Source organism: Colletotrichum fructicola, assembly GCF_000319635.2.
Source record: "Colletotrichum fructicola Nara gc5 chromosome Unknown KSG_Nara_v1_contig02, whole genome shotgun sequence".
Lineage (NCBI taxonomy): Eukaryota > Fungi > Ascomycota > Sordariomycetes > Glomerellales > Glomerellaceae > Colletotrichum > Colletotrichum fructicola.
Genome location: NW_027094052.1, coordinates 2259523 through 2275524, shown reverse-complemented (window position 1 = coordinate 2275524; position 16002 = coordinate 2259523). Strand labels below are relative to the sequence as shown.

General features: G+C 56.6%; 4 protein-coding genes across 4 annotated transcripts; 3 read left to right on the top strand and 1 right to left on the bottom strand.

Moving 5' to 3' along the window:
• Positions 1-924: 924 nt before the first annotated feature.
• Positions 925-5449, top strand: fer6-2 (Multidrug resistance protein fer6; the record flags this gene model as incomplete). Its single annotated transcript, XM_032022513.1, has 3 exons — positions 925-1305; positions 1401-3088; positions 3139-5449. 3 exons carry the CDS (start codon positions 925-927, stop codon positions 5447-5449), a joined length of 4380 nt encoding a protein of 1459 aa, XP_031880649.1.
• A 1500-nt stretch (positions 5450-6949) lies between these two features.
• Positions 6950-8008, bottom strand: CGGC5_v003381 (uncharacterized protein; the record flags this gene model as incomplete). The annotated part of the gene is made up of 1 exon (XM_032022514.1): positions 6950-8008. One exon carries the CDS (start codon positions 8006-8008, stop codon positions 6950-6952), a length of 1059 nt encoding a protein of 352 aa, XP_031880648.1.
• A 2051-nt stretch (positions 8009-10059) lies between these two features.
• On the top strand, positions 10060-10981 carry FCF1-1 (rRNA-processing protein FCF1; the record flags this gene model as incomplete). Its single annotated transcript, XM_032022515.1, has 5 exons — positions 10060-10095; positions 10249-10513; positions 10570-10604; positions 10661-10865; positions 10923-10981. The coding sequence occupies 5 exons, from the start codon at positions 10060-10062 to the stop codon at positions 10979-10981; spliced, it is 600 nt and encodes a 199-aa protein (XP_031880748.1).
• Positions 10982-11536: 555 nt separating this feature from the next.
• fsa6-1 (Fusarisetin A cluster transcription factor fsa6) lies at positions 11537-14199 on the top strand (the record flags this gene model as incomplete). Its single annotated transcript, XM_032022516.1, has 6 exons — positions 11537-11986; positions 12058-12274; positions 12329-12360; positions 12413-13769; positions 13837-13979; positions 14041-14199. 6 exons carry the CDS (start codon positions 11537-11539, stop codon positions 14197-14199), a joined length of 2358 nt encoding a protein of 785 aa, XP_031880650.1.
• Positions 14200-16002: the final 1803 nt, after the last annotated feature.

Genomic DNA, 16002 nt, shown 5'->3' with positions numbered 1-16002 from the left:
CTGCAGGAGGCAGAGAGAAAGACAAGCTGCCGTCGTGGCACCTTCTTGCCTCGTGCTAGCCATTTCGTGGCACCCCTGTCTCGTGCTGTCCCATCCTATCCCGTTTCGTCTGTGTCCCCATCGTTTTTCCCCTTCCACCTCCCGGAACCAGGCCAGGACTCCAGGCCAATGCAATCCCAGCACCCCATGCATCGAGAATGGCCGCTGCTGAACGGTGGACGGTGGCCCAGTTCGCCCTCCCGCCTTCACTACTCGATGCTCTCTGCAAGTCGGGTTGCTGGGTCGGCCTTCGCCGACTAGAAGTCACTGTGCCTGCCCTTCCTCCACAACCCGCTGCTCAAATCCCCTGCGGAGAATAAGGCGAACAATAAAAAGTACATTGTCCAGAGTCCAGACTACGCAGCTATCTGCCTGTCATGCACTCTACTTGCGGTTCATTCTTGCCCACACCCACTTTCATCTGCAGACGGTCTTCATCATTACACGTACAGTTCCTTTTCACCCTTAGCTGACTTAGTCGTCCATATCTCTGACTCTTCCTCGCTTCCTCTCGTTATCTTTCCCCGTGTTGTCACCTCTCCATTCATCCATCCTTCCATTGTCCACAATTCCACGTCTCTGTTCGACACCACGTAGACCGGGTTTCGACAGTTTGCCCTCGTTTTTACCAAGTGGAACCAGGGACACATCTTTGATGATTCCGTACCAAATCCTTTCTTCCCGAGTGACGGACATATGATTTCTATCCCCGGCCGCACACTAAAACCTTAGCCTGCTGCGCTGCATCTGCTGTCTCTCTCAGTCGCGTCCAACAACGGGCAGGCTTTACCCACATAAATATACCAGCTGCCGCCGTTGTACACTGCTTGCCAAGGGCGAAGCACACAGACCCAGCCAAAACTTCCCCAGACCGGTTGCCAGAGGATGGCAGACAAGGAGGAGAAAACCAACATAACGGCACCCGACCCACAAGCCGCTGCTGTTGAGCCCATCACTCCCAAGGAGCCCGAGGATGCTGCCTATGTCATCGACATTGGTGGCACTGACGAGAAGAATGAAAGTTCCGACGTCGATGAGAAGACTGCAAGGCCAGAGCTGAAAGCGACAAAAAGCCATGCCACTGACACGAGTGTTGCTACCACGACCGCAAACCGACAACCTGAGAGCAAGCCATGGTACAAGACGCCGAATCCACTGAGATGGGGCGGTGTCCCCCCAGTTCCAGAGGAGAGAATCGTATCCAGAGAATACAAGGCCGGCTTCTTCAGCCAACTGACCTTTCAGTGGATGGCACCGTTGATGAGTGTGAGTGAACATGACAACTCACTATCAGCTTGAGACGTTGAAACGTACAACGCTGCAATTGAACCGAAAAAAGAAAAGTTCTGACATCTCAACAGACAGGATACAAGCGACAGCTTGAACCCAATGACATCTGGACCGTCAACCCGGACAGAGCCGCAGATGTCATGACTGACAAGCTGAAGGCTGCCTTCCAAAAACGCGTCGACAAAGGAGACAAGTACCCTCTGCTATGGGCCTTGCATGAGACTTACTTCTTCGAGTTTTGGCTCGGAGGCTTTCTCCAGCTGATGTCCACCATCTTCCAGGTCATGTCACCGTTTACGCTGCGGTATCTGATCCAATTCGCCAACGACGCTTGGGATGCTGCAAACCAAGGACAGCCACCCCCAGCCATAGGCAAAGGTATCGGTTTGGTCCTTGGTGTTACCGTGATGCAGATTCTGCAGAGTCTGGGAACGAATCATTTCATCTACCGTGGTATGATGATCGGTGGACAATCCAGAGCCGTTCTCATCAGCGCCATTTTTGAAAAGTCCATGTCGCTGTCTGGTCGTGCCAAGGCCGGCGGCCTGAAAGAGGGTGCCAAATCACAGACTGACGACAAGGGAAAGAAAAAGGAGACGAAGGGAAAGAAGGGAGACGCCAAAGGGCCTGCCATCTCGGGCGACGGCACCGGCTGGGGTAACGGACGAATTGTCAACCTCATGAGCGTCGACACGTACCGCATCGACCAAGCCTGCGCTCTGTTCCATCTTACCTGGACTGCCCCTATCTCCTGCGTCATCACATTGGTTGTCCTGTGCATCAACTTGAGCTACAGCGCACTTGCTGGATTTGCACTCCTCGTCGCTGGCATTCCGCTGCTGACCAGATCCATCAGAAGCTTGTTCAAACGGCGAAAGGCCATTAACAAGACCACCGATCAGCGAGTCAGCTTAACACAGGAGATTCTGCAGTCAGTCCGTTTTGTGAAATACTTTGGCTGGGAGAGCGCGTTTCTCGAACGCCTCAAGGAGATTCGAAGCAGAGAAATCCACGCCATCCAGATCTTGCTCGCCATCCGAAACGCCATCAATGCTGTCAGCTTGTCGCTGCCTATCTTCGCCTCCATGCTCTCCTTCATCACGTATGCAAAGACCAATAACGCACTTAACCCGGCCGAGGTCTTTTCGTCCCTTGCATTATTCAATGGCCTTCGTATCCCACTGAACCTGCTTCCTCTCGTTCTCGGCCAGGTCGTCGATGCCTGGTCATCCCTGAAGCGTATCCAAGAGTTTCTGCTGGCTGAAGAACAAGAGGAGGAAGTGGTTCACAAGCCAGAGGGGGAAAACGCGTTGGAGATGCACAATGGCGGCTTTACCTGGGAGCGAACGCCGACGCAAGAATCGGAGAAGACTGTAGGCGGAAAGGGAGGAAAGAAGGCACCTGCTCAGCCCGCAGCGGCAAAGAAGACCGAAGAGCCGGTCACTTCCTCTGGGGATAGCACTGGAGATGGCGCCAGCACACTGGTGGAGGAAGAACGCGAACCCTTCAAGCTGCAGGACCTCAATTTTGAGATCAAGAGAGATGAGCTGGTAGCAGTCATCGGTTCCGTCGGGAGCGGAAAGACCTCGCTGCTAGCTGCACTTGCAGGCGACATGAGAAAGACATCCGGCGAGGTCGTGCTTGGTGCGTCTAGAGCTTTCTGTCCTCAATATGCTTGGATCCAGAACGCTTCGGTTCGGGATAACATCCTCTTTGGCAAGGATATGGATAAGGCCTGGTACCAAGAGGTCATCAACGCGTGAGTAAACATCATTCTCGAGGATCTGGATCCATACTGACATTCCTCAGGTGTGCCCTTCGACCTGATATGGCCATGCTTCCCAACGGCGACCTGACTGAAATTGGCGAAAGAGGCATTACTATTTCTGGTGGTCAAAAGCAGCGTCTAAACATTGCCAGAGCCATCTACTTTGACTCAGATGTCGTGCTAATGGACGACCCTCTGTCGGCCGTCGACGCGCATGTTGGACGTCACATTTTCGACAATGCTATTCTTGGTCTCCTGAAGGGCAAATGCAGGGTACTGGCGACTCATCAGCTGTGGGTGCTGAACCGATGTGACAGGGTCATCTGGATGGAAGGCGGCAAGATCCAGGCTATCGATACGTTTGACAATCTGATGAGGGATCACCGTGGGTTCCAGCAATTACTGGAGACGACCGCCGTCGAGGAGAAGGAGGACGATGCCCCGCCCACCAACTTGACCGAGGCCCCCGCAGTCGATAAGAAGAAGAACAAGAAGGGTGCTGCGCTCATGCAGCAAGAAGAGCGAGCAGTGTCGAGCGTTCCCTGGAAAGTGTACACCGACTACATCCGCGCTTCCGGAAGCATTCTCAACGCCCCCTTCCTGATCTTCTTGTTGCTCCTCTCGCAGGGTGCCAACCTTATGACGAGTCTGTGGCTGTCGTACTGGACCAGCAAGAAGTACCCGCTCTCGGACGCACAGTATATCGGCGTGTATGCTGGTCTTGGTGCGGTCCAGGCTTTGCTGATGTTCATCTTCTCCCTGCTCCTGTCCATCCTGGGCACGAATTCCAGTAGGGTCATGCTTCGTCAGGCAGTCACCAGGGTTCTTCGCGCGCCAATGTCGTTCTTTGATACCACTCCGCTGGGCCGCATCACGAACCGGTTTTCGAGGGATGTGGACGTAATGGACAACAACCTGACGGATGCCATGAGAATGTACTTCTTCACGCTGGCCATGATCATATCCGTTTTTGCCCTCATCATCGCCTTCTTCCACTACTTCGCCATCGCTCTCGGACCTCTCTTCGTCTTCTTTATCCTCGCCGCTTCCTACTATCGTGCGTCGGCGCGCGAGGTCAAACGGTTCGAGTCGGTCCTCCGCTCAACTGTTTTCGCCAAGTTCGGCGAGGGTCTGAGTGGTGTAGCCAGCATTCGAGCATACGGCCTCAAATCCCACTTCATCGCCGACCTACGCAAGTCGATTGACGAGATGAACGCGGCATACTATCTCACGTTTTCCAACCAACGTTGGCTTTCGACCCGCCTCGATCTCATCGGCAACCTCCTCGTCTTCACCGTCGGCATCCTCGTCGTGACATCCCGCTTCAGCGTACCGCCAAGTATCGGAGGCCTCGTGCTCAGCTACATCCTGGGTATTGTGCAGATGATTCAGTTCACGGTCCGCCAGCTCGCTGAAGTTGAAAACGGCATGAACGCCGTCGAGCGCATCCAATACTATGGCACCCAGCTTGAAGAGGAGGCGCCACTTCACACCATCGAAGTGCGTCCGTCATGGCCAGAGAAGGGTGAGATCGTGTTCGATAATGTCGAAATGCGCTACCGCGCCAACCTCCCCCTTGTCCTGTCGGGCCTGTCGATCCACGTCCGGGGCGGCGAGCGCATCGGCATCGTCGGCCGTACCGGCGCAGGCAAGTCCTCCATCATGTCGACCCTCTTCCGCCTCGTCGAGCTTTCAGGGGGTCACATCACCATCGATGGCGTCGACATCTCCACCATCGGCCTCCACGACCTCCGTTCCCGCCTCGCCATCATTCCCCAGGACCCGACGCTGTTCCGCGGCACCGTCCGCTCCAATCTCGACCCCTTCAGCGAGCACACCGACCTCGAGCTTTGGTCCGCACTTCGTCAAGCAGACCTCGTCCCGGCGGGTGCGAACCTCGGCGATCCGCGCTCCAAGGACCCGTCCCGGATTCATCTCGACTCCGTCGTCGAGGAGGACGGCCTCAACTTCTCCCTCGGCCAGCGCCAGCTCATGGCTCTCGCGCGCGCTCTCGTCCGCGGCAGCCGCATCATCGTCTGCGACGAAGCGACGTCGTCGGTCGACATGGAGACGGATGACAAGATCCAGAACACCATTGCCACGTCCTTCCGCGGCAGGACGCTCCTCTGTATCGCGCATCGTCTGCGCACGATCATTGGCTACGACCGCATCTGCGTCATGGACGCAGGCCGCATCGCCGAGCTCGACACCCCGCTGGCGCTGTGGCAACGCGAGGGTGGCATCTTTAGAGGCATGTGTGACCGCAGCGGCATCAGACTTGAGGACATCCGCGGCGCGAGCGAGGAGATGGGGTCCAAGGACCAGGCGGGCGAGTCGAGTCGCCAGATTTGAAGAGAACATTTGCCGTGCGAAAGATCTTCTGCAAACAAGACAAAAAAGGGGGGACCGAAGAACACAAAACAAGTAGGTAATCATGGGAACATATGGCGTTTTTTCTTTCTCTCTTTCTCCTGTCAGTGAGCAGCATAGTTTCATACCCAACGAACCCCTAGGTTACACGCCTCGGACGGGGACATATCGCCCTGCTGCCCGTAATGTTATACAAAATAGAAAGACAAAAACTCAACAAAGCCGCAATGAGTCCAAAAAAGTCTCGCTAAGATCCGAAGATGCATCGTTCTTGTGTACCTTTAACCTACCTTCGCCCGCAGACGCTGTCTCGGATAGAGACAGATAAAAGACCGACATGCCCTTGCTCAGAAACATGCCTCACGAACCACAACGTCAGCAACGCGCATGTGTTTCCGTCATACGCCCGCCCGGTATCTCGAATCGACGTCGCACAGGGAGCGGGCGTGTCACAGAGATCCGGCGGGTGTCGGCGATGGTGAGAAAAGAAGAACGGCGAGAATCGTTGTCGGGCATATGCCGTGTAAGTCTGCACTCGGCCAACTTAACCGACAAACATGCCACCAGCAAAACTCTTCTCTTTCCCTGAGAAACATTGAAGAATAGGCGGTGAGGTGAGCACGCGCGTTAAGTCGAGGTCACGAATGTCGTGTCACAGGAGAAACAACGGTTAAGGAAACATGAAGTCGATAAGTGGACGACGGCTGAGCTCTTTTGGAGGGGGGGGGGGGGGGGGGCTCGGTCCGTTCGGTATTGCGCTTTCGCGAGGTCCGGGACGGAGCACTCCCAAAAGTTTAATTAATTGGATTCAACGCGGGATCAAGTCGGGATGAGCATGAGTTCAAAAAAAGGTTGGGATGACATAAACGGTCGTAATAAGCTTTACCCGGCTCTTGAGTTTGTTTCTTGGTTGTCACGGACGACGGCGGTTTGGACGAAGTATATATGCACGTTGGCGATGTCTGAGCAACGACCAGTCCTCTGAGCCATTGGAAGTGGTGTCAGTTATGCTGCCAAGGAGATGGTCGGTGGGCCACAATACACAGCAACACCCGGCGGGATGGGAAAACTATCACACTTTGAATAAGATTCTCATTGAACGGGAATATGTACTAGCGAGGCGCGAGAATTGAAGAAACAAAAGTGTCGTTGGCAGATCTGACCGCCACGACTCCCAGTCTAATGCTCCGGCACCCGTTGAGTATGCAATGACAAACTGGTAACGATTAAAACACCACCCGCGCGCAGTGCCCGATTAGGGCAACCGGCTTGCTTTTTTGACTGTTTCCACCAGACTGTAGAAAACCTAACCCTGAAGGGCCAGGATATTGATAATTAGAACAAAAGTAGGCCGTTCTTAAACCAAGAGTAATCCATGACGCCGTATTTGTGCCTCCCATAACCCCAAGCCGTGAATATCGCCATTTTCATATGACGCAATGAGAATTGCTCCTCGGTGCCTCGACGTAAGAAATCAAACGCTCAAAACAACCGACCGCTGTTGTTGTTGTTCCGATGCGCGCTGGGCGGGAAAGCGTTGGGGTTCTCGTCCAGCAGGTCCTCGAGGTATGCGCTGGGTGCTCGTTGGCCGTTGCCGGGAGCTGCGGCCAAGTTGACGGAGCTGGTGCTGAAGTCTCGTCTCGCGGCGAAAGAAGGAGACTCAGGGGGCGTAGATTCTCTCATCGTGTTGCGAGAAGTGTTTCCATATCCGCCGCGGGAGTCAGGGCGCAAGTTCGTCAAGCTTATTGACTGGCTGTGAGCGTGGCCGGGCGAAGATGTGCCAGCAGCGTAGAAGCCAGAGGGGAGGAAGGTTGAATCACGGACGCGGACACTGTCACGGTTGTTTCCGCCGCCAGCTGCCGTGGGCGAGAAGAAAAGGTTGGACTGGCTAGGCGTGGCAGAGGGAATGGGGCCGCGCTGCGTTCTACGCACGCCGCGCCCGTTCGCATTCAAAGACGGCGTAGACTCTTGATCCGTGTACTTATAGAACTGCGCGGGAGGAGCGGGGAAGCTGGCCTTGTCGTTCGCGATATGTTGAGCGTTGGCAGCACGAGCGACGGAGCGGTGCAAAAGGCAGGCGACAATGCCGCGCCAGATGAGGATACCGAGACCGAAAGCACCCAGGATGGCACCAACGGCGATGAAGACGGTTCCCTGAGGAGCGCTCGAACGGTGCATGAACGGGGCGTTGTTCGTAGGTGGGACAGTCGGAGGAGGGTAAGTCGTGGTGAGGGGTTGGTTGGTGAGGGATGGGAAATCCGTCGCGTCATCTCCCGATGCCGACGTCGCAGTGCCGGTGATCCTGGGGGCAGAGAAGCTCTCAGCAGTCGTCTCAACAGTGCCGGTGTTGGTGATGACCGCGGCGGCGTTTGAGGTTTTGCTCGCTTCTGTGGTTGCTGTTGTTGCTGCGGCTTGCGTCGTTGTCGCTGCGTTTCCTCCCGTAGTGGTATCCTGAGCCAGACCTGTTGCGGAGAAAAGCGAGACGGCTGCGAATGTGGACAGGAGAAGCGTGCGCTTCAGCGAGACTCGCGAGGGACCCATGATGGCCGGATCCTAAAGTTTGGCGTTTGTGATGAAATGCAGGAAAGATGCGAGATGGACACAGCGAGGCAGATGATGAACGACGGTCGTTTACGGAGGGCTGCGTTTGCGCGGTGTCGGTCGATCCAGGAGTGTTGGTGTGTGTGGCTGTGTTTGTTGCTCAGCTATTGAAAATAGAAGGCGCTGTCGTCGTCGTCGTGATTGGGTCGGATGGCGCGGTTTGGCTTGGTTGAATTTCGGTCGACTAGATGGTGCGCACTATGTACCGGGGATTGCAGACAAGTCGATCGTGGGAATTGCAGAACAGCATGGGATGGGAAAGAATGAAAAGAGGTCTGTCGTGGGCTAGACCATTGCTTTGGCCGGCTGAAAGGCTGGCTGTATGGGCGGCTTTCGGAAGCTGGACTGTGAGGAGAGGGATGAGGGAGCAGGAGACGAGAGGGAGGGGTGAGGGTGCGTGAAGGGGAGGGAGAGGGTAAGTAGCAGCGGGTCGGGCAACAGGGAAGCAGCCTGGGGAAAAAAGGAGGAAGGGTCTTTCCCTGTCGATGCAGAGGAACGAACCAGAGGAACTAGAGGAACGGCACCAAGCACGCACAGCACACACAGGCCACTGGCAAACCACAGGTCAAGGCACAGGCACAGCAGCGGGCAAGCAGGTTCGTGTTATGGCGCGGACTGCCTGGACTGGGCGGTCCTTTTCCAGACTCAGAAGTGGTGTGGCGCATCTTGCTGCAATGAAGGCTCTGACGTGCTGTCGTGTCCCGCGGGCTGCTCTGTTTATTCTTGTGGTCTTGGGCCAATTTCTTGGACAGAGACCTGCATGCACAGTGCAGGGACCTATGCGAGGCATGGCCACTGGCTGCATGGCCTGGGTTTCTGGGGAAGCGAGACAGTGCGCTGCTGATCGATGCACCGTCCCATGGAAGTCCCGGACGACGCTCGTATCGCCAATCAGGCACGGATCCCACTAATAAACGGCCCTCAGCATGCGCTACAGTGGCTGCATTCCGCACCAATATCCGTACCCGGGACTCCATCGCCCAACACGAGCCCTCGTCCGGGGTAAGCGCACACTGTTCCTGGCAGAAGCCCACCCAACGGCCAACGGCGAGTGATGACACTGGTGACTGGAGGTGATCCTCGCGAAAACCGGGCCATTGGCATTGGATCGTCAAATGATGTGACGAGATGGCGAAACCACTGCCTGGAATGCGAATGATGGCCCGGCACCCCACACAAAGTCCCCTATCGTTTCGTCGCGTCGCCATGTCTCTGTCCCGTGCCTGGACAGTCAACCATTTCTTAGATCAATGGTCATAACTGCTGCTGCTATGCATGAGGTAAGGTAAGCCGCAAACCACACGGGACACGCACTGCAATCTTGCTGCAAGGCACCACGCGCCCGACAGTCTGACGCCCATCGGAAAATGAGTGATCGCTTTCTTTTTCGGGGGAGTCAATTGCAACGCTAAGGCGCCCCGGAGGCCCCTGTCATTCGTCCACCAGTCCCTGAGAGTCTCATTGTCCCCTCATTCTCACCACTGCGGTCCACTCCTCGGTCGGGTGCTGAAGACGTGAGCTGGAGGGGCTTCAGCTCTGTCAAGGCCTCTCTCTCTTTCTCTATGAACGCCCAAAGACGGAATATTCCTATGAGGCCACTGTAAGTCGATGCGAAAGAAGCAGAATGAAGCACTCGGACGATGAAGAGCTGAGATCGACTGGCGCTGGTGCTCTGTAACCAGCCTCCTCGATTTGGTGGTTGTCACCGGCAGGGATCGGGCCCCGCCAATATTGAAAAAATGCGCCAGCGTGACCCTTGGGTCCTCCGAGAGCACAGACCTTCCTTCACCTCTCACCTGGCTTCCCCTATCGTACACCGAGAGATAAGATTGTACACCGAAAACTTTTTTCTCCAACTGGTCCGCCCCGCCACACCCATAGAGCACTTGCTGCACCGATAGCCTCGCTCAGCCTCGTGAAAATCAACATCTCCATATCAACACCACACACACACAGCTGTCGCATTCGCCGCCCAACGAGCGCAGTACACAATGGGTGTTCAGAAGAAGACAAGGAAGTTTGCTGAGGTATGCCCCCTTCTCACCTACTTCTCATGCAGCTCCTGGACCGGGGAATCCCATCTTATCGATAAGAAACTTTTTGGCTCTTCAACCTCACGATGCTGGCCGTCTTTACCACCCCGGACTTCACGATGCTGACTGTCTTTTCCAACCCGCCAGGTCAAGCGAGTGATCGGAAAGAACGATGCGAGACGCAAGGAGAATCTGAAGAAGGCGGAGGAGGCCGTCGAGAAGGCCAAGCGCGAGCGACGAGGAGCCGACGGCGAGATCGTCCGCGAGATCCCACAAGTCCCGTCTCATATGTTCTTTCAGCATAACGAGGCGCTAGTCCCGCCCTACTCCGTACTCGTAGATACGTCATTCTTCAGCAGGACGGTCCAGATGAAATTGCCACTCTTAGAGACGATGATGGACTGTTTATATGGTGAGTTTGGGAGGAATCAGATCCGGGTAGGAGGACAAGGGGCTGATCTTTCCCAGCGACGTGCCACCCGATTGTCACAGACTGCGTAATGGTACGTGATACTCTCTGAACCTTCAGGCCCATCTACGGGGTGCTAACAGGTTGCAGGCGGAGTTGGAGAAGCTGGGACCCAAGTTCCGTATCCCTCTGCGTATTGCCCGCGACGAGAGGTGGCAGAGAGCCAAGTGCGATCACAAGGGAACCTATGGTGATGACTGCTTAATCAGCCGTGTTCAAAAAGACAAAATCTACATTGTCGCAACCAACGATCGTGGCTTGCAGCAGCGTATACGCAAGATTCCTGGAGTTCCGAGTGAGCGGCCCCGCGACCCCAGTTCCTTAGGCGCACACACGCTAACAGATCCAACAGTCATGAAGTGCGCCCGCGGAAAGTACCTGATCGAGAGACTGCCTGGTGCTCCGGAGTAAGAAGATGCTAAAGGGAAAGGCTGGGGAAACGCATACATCAAAAGCGAATCTGTGTTGGGTCATTTGTGTTGGTTTAATGGGATCATAAAAAAGTCTGGCTGGTCGTGATGTTTTTCGACCTGGGTTCCATCACATCTCTAGTACGCATAACATGGTCATGGAGTTTGGCCTCCTAAAATTGTAAATCGCGACTATGGCGGATGCAATTCTAGACATTCGGCGTTAACAACCGGATATCTCCGTGAATGACGACGGATGGCGGCGCCAAAACCGTTGCCTAGTCATGGAGGGATGTGATCCTTCCAGAGAAACAAAAGATACTGATACCGATTCCTCATATCCTGCAGATATCTGGGCCCTGTTCAGACACAGTCAAACAGTCCAATCCTGCCCACTGCACTTTTACGTGACCTCCGGCCCGTCAACATCCACACACTTTCCGGATCCGGCCAACGTTCAACCACACAGACCCGGCCCGGAACCTTCGTCACGGAATTGGACTCCGTGAAATCCCCCCTTTAACCCCCCACCCATCCCAAAAGATCAAGACACAAAATGGAACCCGAGACGAGTCCATACGGGGAAAGCAACAGCGACGGCGGCTCAAACCCCCAAACCGCCAACGGCAACGACAACGGCAACGGCAACGGCGTTCCCACCAAACGTTCCCGCGTGCTCCTCTCATGCGGCCCATGCCGCACGTCCAAGCTGAAATGTGACCGCTCCGAACCCTGCGGGCAGTGCCTCAAGAAGTCCCGTCCGGAGGGGTGCGTCTACGCACCCAAGCCCCAGAAGCAGAAGCCCACCAAGGGCATGGCGGCCCGGCTCAAACGGCTGGAGGGCATGGTGCGGACGATGATGGATGATGGTGCCTCGCTCCTGCAGGGTGCCACGCCGACGGCAGCCAGGGAGGAGGGCGTCGCGCAGCCCGGTGGCCAATTCGTTCAAGGAGAGAGCTCGACGACGTATGTCGGGGCCACGCACTTTGCAGCGATTCTTGACGATGTAAGTTGCCCGCTGCTCTTGATCGGTGGGGTCGTGGGGAAGCGAGTGAGAGACTAACAGCCAGGACCTAGATCGAGGACATGAAGAATTACTTTGAGGAGCCCGAGGTGAATGAAGACTGGAGCGGTGATAGTCCTGATCAGACCGATGAGCTCGAGTCGCCGGACGTGTTGCTTTTTTCGAGGAACATGCCTCGTAACCGGGAAGACATGATGAGGCTCATCCCCGAGAAGAAGATTGTCGACCGTCTCGTCATGAGATACTTTTCCTCTCAAAGCCCTTCACAACGTGAGTAACTCTCTAGAAAAGTACATCCTGTATAACATCACTGACACAGAGCAGACATCGTTCACAGGCCAACATTCGTCAAACAAGTTCGTCATCAAACCTCAAAAAAACCATGATGATGCTAACCACTCTCGCCAGTACGCCAACTTCTGGAAGAACCCCTCCGCAATATCCCTCAACTGGCTCGCCCTCCTTTTCATGATCATGTCCCTCGGTGTCTTCTACTCGACCTTCCTCGCCCCGCACGAGCTCACTTCCGACTCCCCGCTCCCGCCCATGGACCGCTTCAAGCTCTTCCGCGCCGCCGCCGCGTGGTGCCTCGTCTGGGGCAAGTACACCCAGCCCTCCATCGGCACGATCCCGCCCTTCATCCTCTACGTCGAGGCCGAGTTCATCATCTCCCGCGCCGCCCAGATGAACTGCTACCTCCTCTCCTCCGTCTGCCTCCGCCTCCTCCTCAAGATGGGCCTGCACCGCGAGCCCTCCAAGCTGACAAACATCTCCGCTTTCGAGGGCGAGATGCGCCGCCGCATGTGGAACATGGCCGTCCAGATGGACCTCCTCGTCTCCTTCCACATGGGCCTGCCCAGCATGCTCAACGGCATCGACAGCGACGTCGACCTCCCCCGCAACCTCGTCGACGAGGACTTTGACGAGCACACCCCCGAGCTGCCCCCGCCGCGGCCCCTGACCGACTACACCGAGATGACGTACCCCATCACCAAGTCCTCCCTGATGCGCGTCTTCGGCCAGGTCGCGCGCCAGGCGCACCTGCTCGCCCCGCCGCCCTACGCCGAGGTCATGCGCCTCGACGGCCTGCTCAACGACACCTGGCGCGCCGTGCCGCAGTTCATGATGGTCAAGCCGCTCGAGCAGTGCATCACCACCCCCGCGATGCAGGTCATCCAGCGCTTCGGGCTGGCGTCGCTGTACAACAAGAGCAGGTGCGTCCTGCACCGCCGCTTCCTCCTCGAGCCGGTGCCCAAGAGGGAGCACGACTACTCGCGCTGGCAGTGCCTCGAGGGCGCCATGACGCTGCTCGAGTTCCAGAACACCATCTGGCACGCCTGCCGGCCGGGCAACATGCTCGCCCAGAACGGGTGGTTCGTCTCCTCGCTGGCCGTGCACGACTTCCTGCTGGCGGCCATCATCCTGTACCTCGCCGTCGGGCACGAGCAGTTCTGGCAGGAGGGCGGCGAGTTTCTGCCCGAGTGGATGGACAAGATGAGCCCCAGGCCTACGAAGGAGCACCTCCTGCATCTCCTGCAGCGGTCTTACTCCGTCTGGGTCAGCATCGCCGCGGACGTGCCCGAGATCAAGAAGACGGCGGACGTGTTGGAGACGATGTTGGGCAAGCTGGGCTCGCCGCCCAGTTCGCCGCCGAAGGAGGACGGTGTGCGGCAGCCGGCTTCGGTGCAGCGGAGCGAGGGGACCGGGACCTCGGGGACGCTGTCCAGTCGCGAAGCCCAGCTCCTCACGAATCTTTCACTCAGCGGTAGGGACTTTCTTGACTTCTTTACACGTAGAGTGCCTTCTATAAAATGGCTGACTTCTTGTGATAGACGCGGCATCGTTTCCTTCAAGCGTCACGAACCAGGTGACCAATCACTTCCAGCCCCTGAGCTTTGTCAGCCCGGGCTTGGGATCGAGCGACTCTGCTGCGCTCGACCGTGGATGGATCGAGGTTGGCAACGAAATGGACTGGGTAAGTCTTCATCCAGCAAAGGCAGGCGTCCGCCAGGAGATAGCTTCCTAACCTGGAACAGCGCTACTTTGATAACATCATGGGCCAAACCAACAACGATCCCATCGGCGACTTCGACGCGGCCCAGACGACGCCGTGGTTTGACCGAGGACCGCTCCCCAACGACTTTGACTTCTCGGCTGCCGGGGCTTGGGACCCGAACATGAGACAACAAGGTTGAGGGGTCAGAGGAACGTCCTATGCCGTTTTCTACAATGAGCTACAAGGGTTTGCATATTTTCACGGCCACGCACCATATGCCGCTGCCAGGGCGGGCTCGGCAGCTGATGGAGCTGAACCTACCGCCTACGCGCGTTTCGTCTGCATGTATGCACACCTTCTCGAGCAAACAGGAGCCTGGCCGGGACAGGTACATGGGGCTGCGGCTCCGCGAGCTGCTTCTGTCCTCCGGACCTGACGAGAACAACAGCTTGGCCGGGTGGAGAAGCACACGCTTGGGACCTTTTGAATCCCTCAACACGCGGTATCGGTGCCCACAGCGAAGATGGGCCCGTGGGGGAAAGAGCTTGACCACCAGACCAGCGGCAGGGATACCAAAATGAGTCTGCTCAGGTGACTCGAAAGTTGACTCCCAGGTAGGGGCTCTTGATAGCAATAGACGCCGTGACCCCGGATTTCTTGCTGTTTGGGTTCTCTTGGCTTTTGCCCCCCCCCCCAAAAAGCCCCCCAAGACCAAAAGCTGGCTGGACCGATGGCGTGCGAGGGCGGCGGCCGTCCTCCGGGGAATCGGACCCTGCGCTTGCTTCCGTGACGAGGGGTCTTTCCCAACGAGCGAGACAGGATCGAAACTGTGACGTAAAAGCCCGGTGGCCCACCCTTGCGATGCGGCCGGCGGCGAAGGGGGCGCGGCGAGCCTAACGGAACCGCAGACGATGAGCACGAGGTCGGTCGGGCGGCCATGGTGGTTTCCCAGTGTTTCTGTTCCATTGCACACAACCTGCATCTCGTCGGCGTCGTCTCCATAGCCTTGGTGTAGGGGAAGTGTCGTTCCGACATGCAAAAGCTGGCGCATCCGTACGACGGTGCCCTACAAGGCATGGGCCATCTTCCCCGCAAAATCCGCAAATTGACGGCAGCGAAGCGGGCCCTGTTTGCATTAGACCAGCATCCGGAGCAGCAACATGCTGGAGCTGGTGGCCCTCCCATTCCCAGAATGAGGCTGGCTGCTGAGCGGAAGAAAAGTCATGTTCACAAATGGTGTGTTGCGTATGGATCATTCCATCCTCTGTTCAACGACACAACTGCAGCTTGGCTACACAAAGCTTGCGGCGCAATATCTCGTGGTGACCTCGTTTTGGGCGTGTGGCATACACCTCCGCGGAGATGCCCGCTTCGACGGTGAGGGGGAAACGTTGGCATATGAGCAGACGGAAGGCCAGTCGGCCTGGTGGATGACGGCATGCACGGCGTTTTGGACGTTTAGCTGGGTCCATTTGTACGTAATGGAAAGAATGCGGTGCTAGCAAGGTCGGCATTGCGCGATGGTTTGACCTGCCATTGGCGCGTCGTCGCCCGAGCTTCTTGTTTCTGTCTTTGTTTGTCAATCCAATTACAGAGCTGGGCAGTTTCCTATTAGCCGGGTTTGAGATGTGCTTATCTTTGTCCGCCAGCCTTCATTTCGCCATGTCTCGCCCCTCGGGATTTGCCTAGGAGCACTTTAGGGGACTGAAATGGGCGGGTAATTGTCTGTCGTCCCAAGGCGGCGGGCCGGATCGCTGGTGATGGGATGTGTGTGTGTGTGTGTGTGGAAGAACGGTCGCAGCAGCTGCACGTCTGGACTTTCAGCAGCGGCGGCACCGCCGCAGGTCCCGCCTTGCCTCATCCTCCGCGATGTGGATGCCCCACTGAGATGCGTTTGAATGTTGCGACTTTGTCTGGGCCCTCTTCTAGGTTTGCAAGCTGCTCAACTTCAATGCAATGTCTCTGCAAACCAAGTCGTTGACGTCTCCAGATATCCAAGACG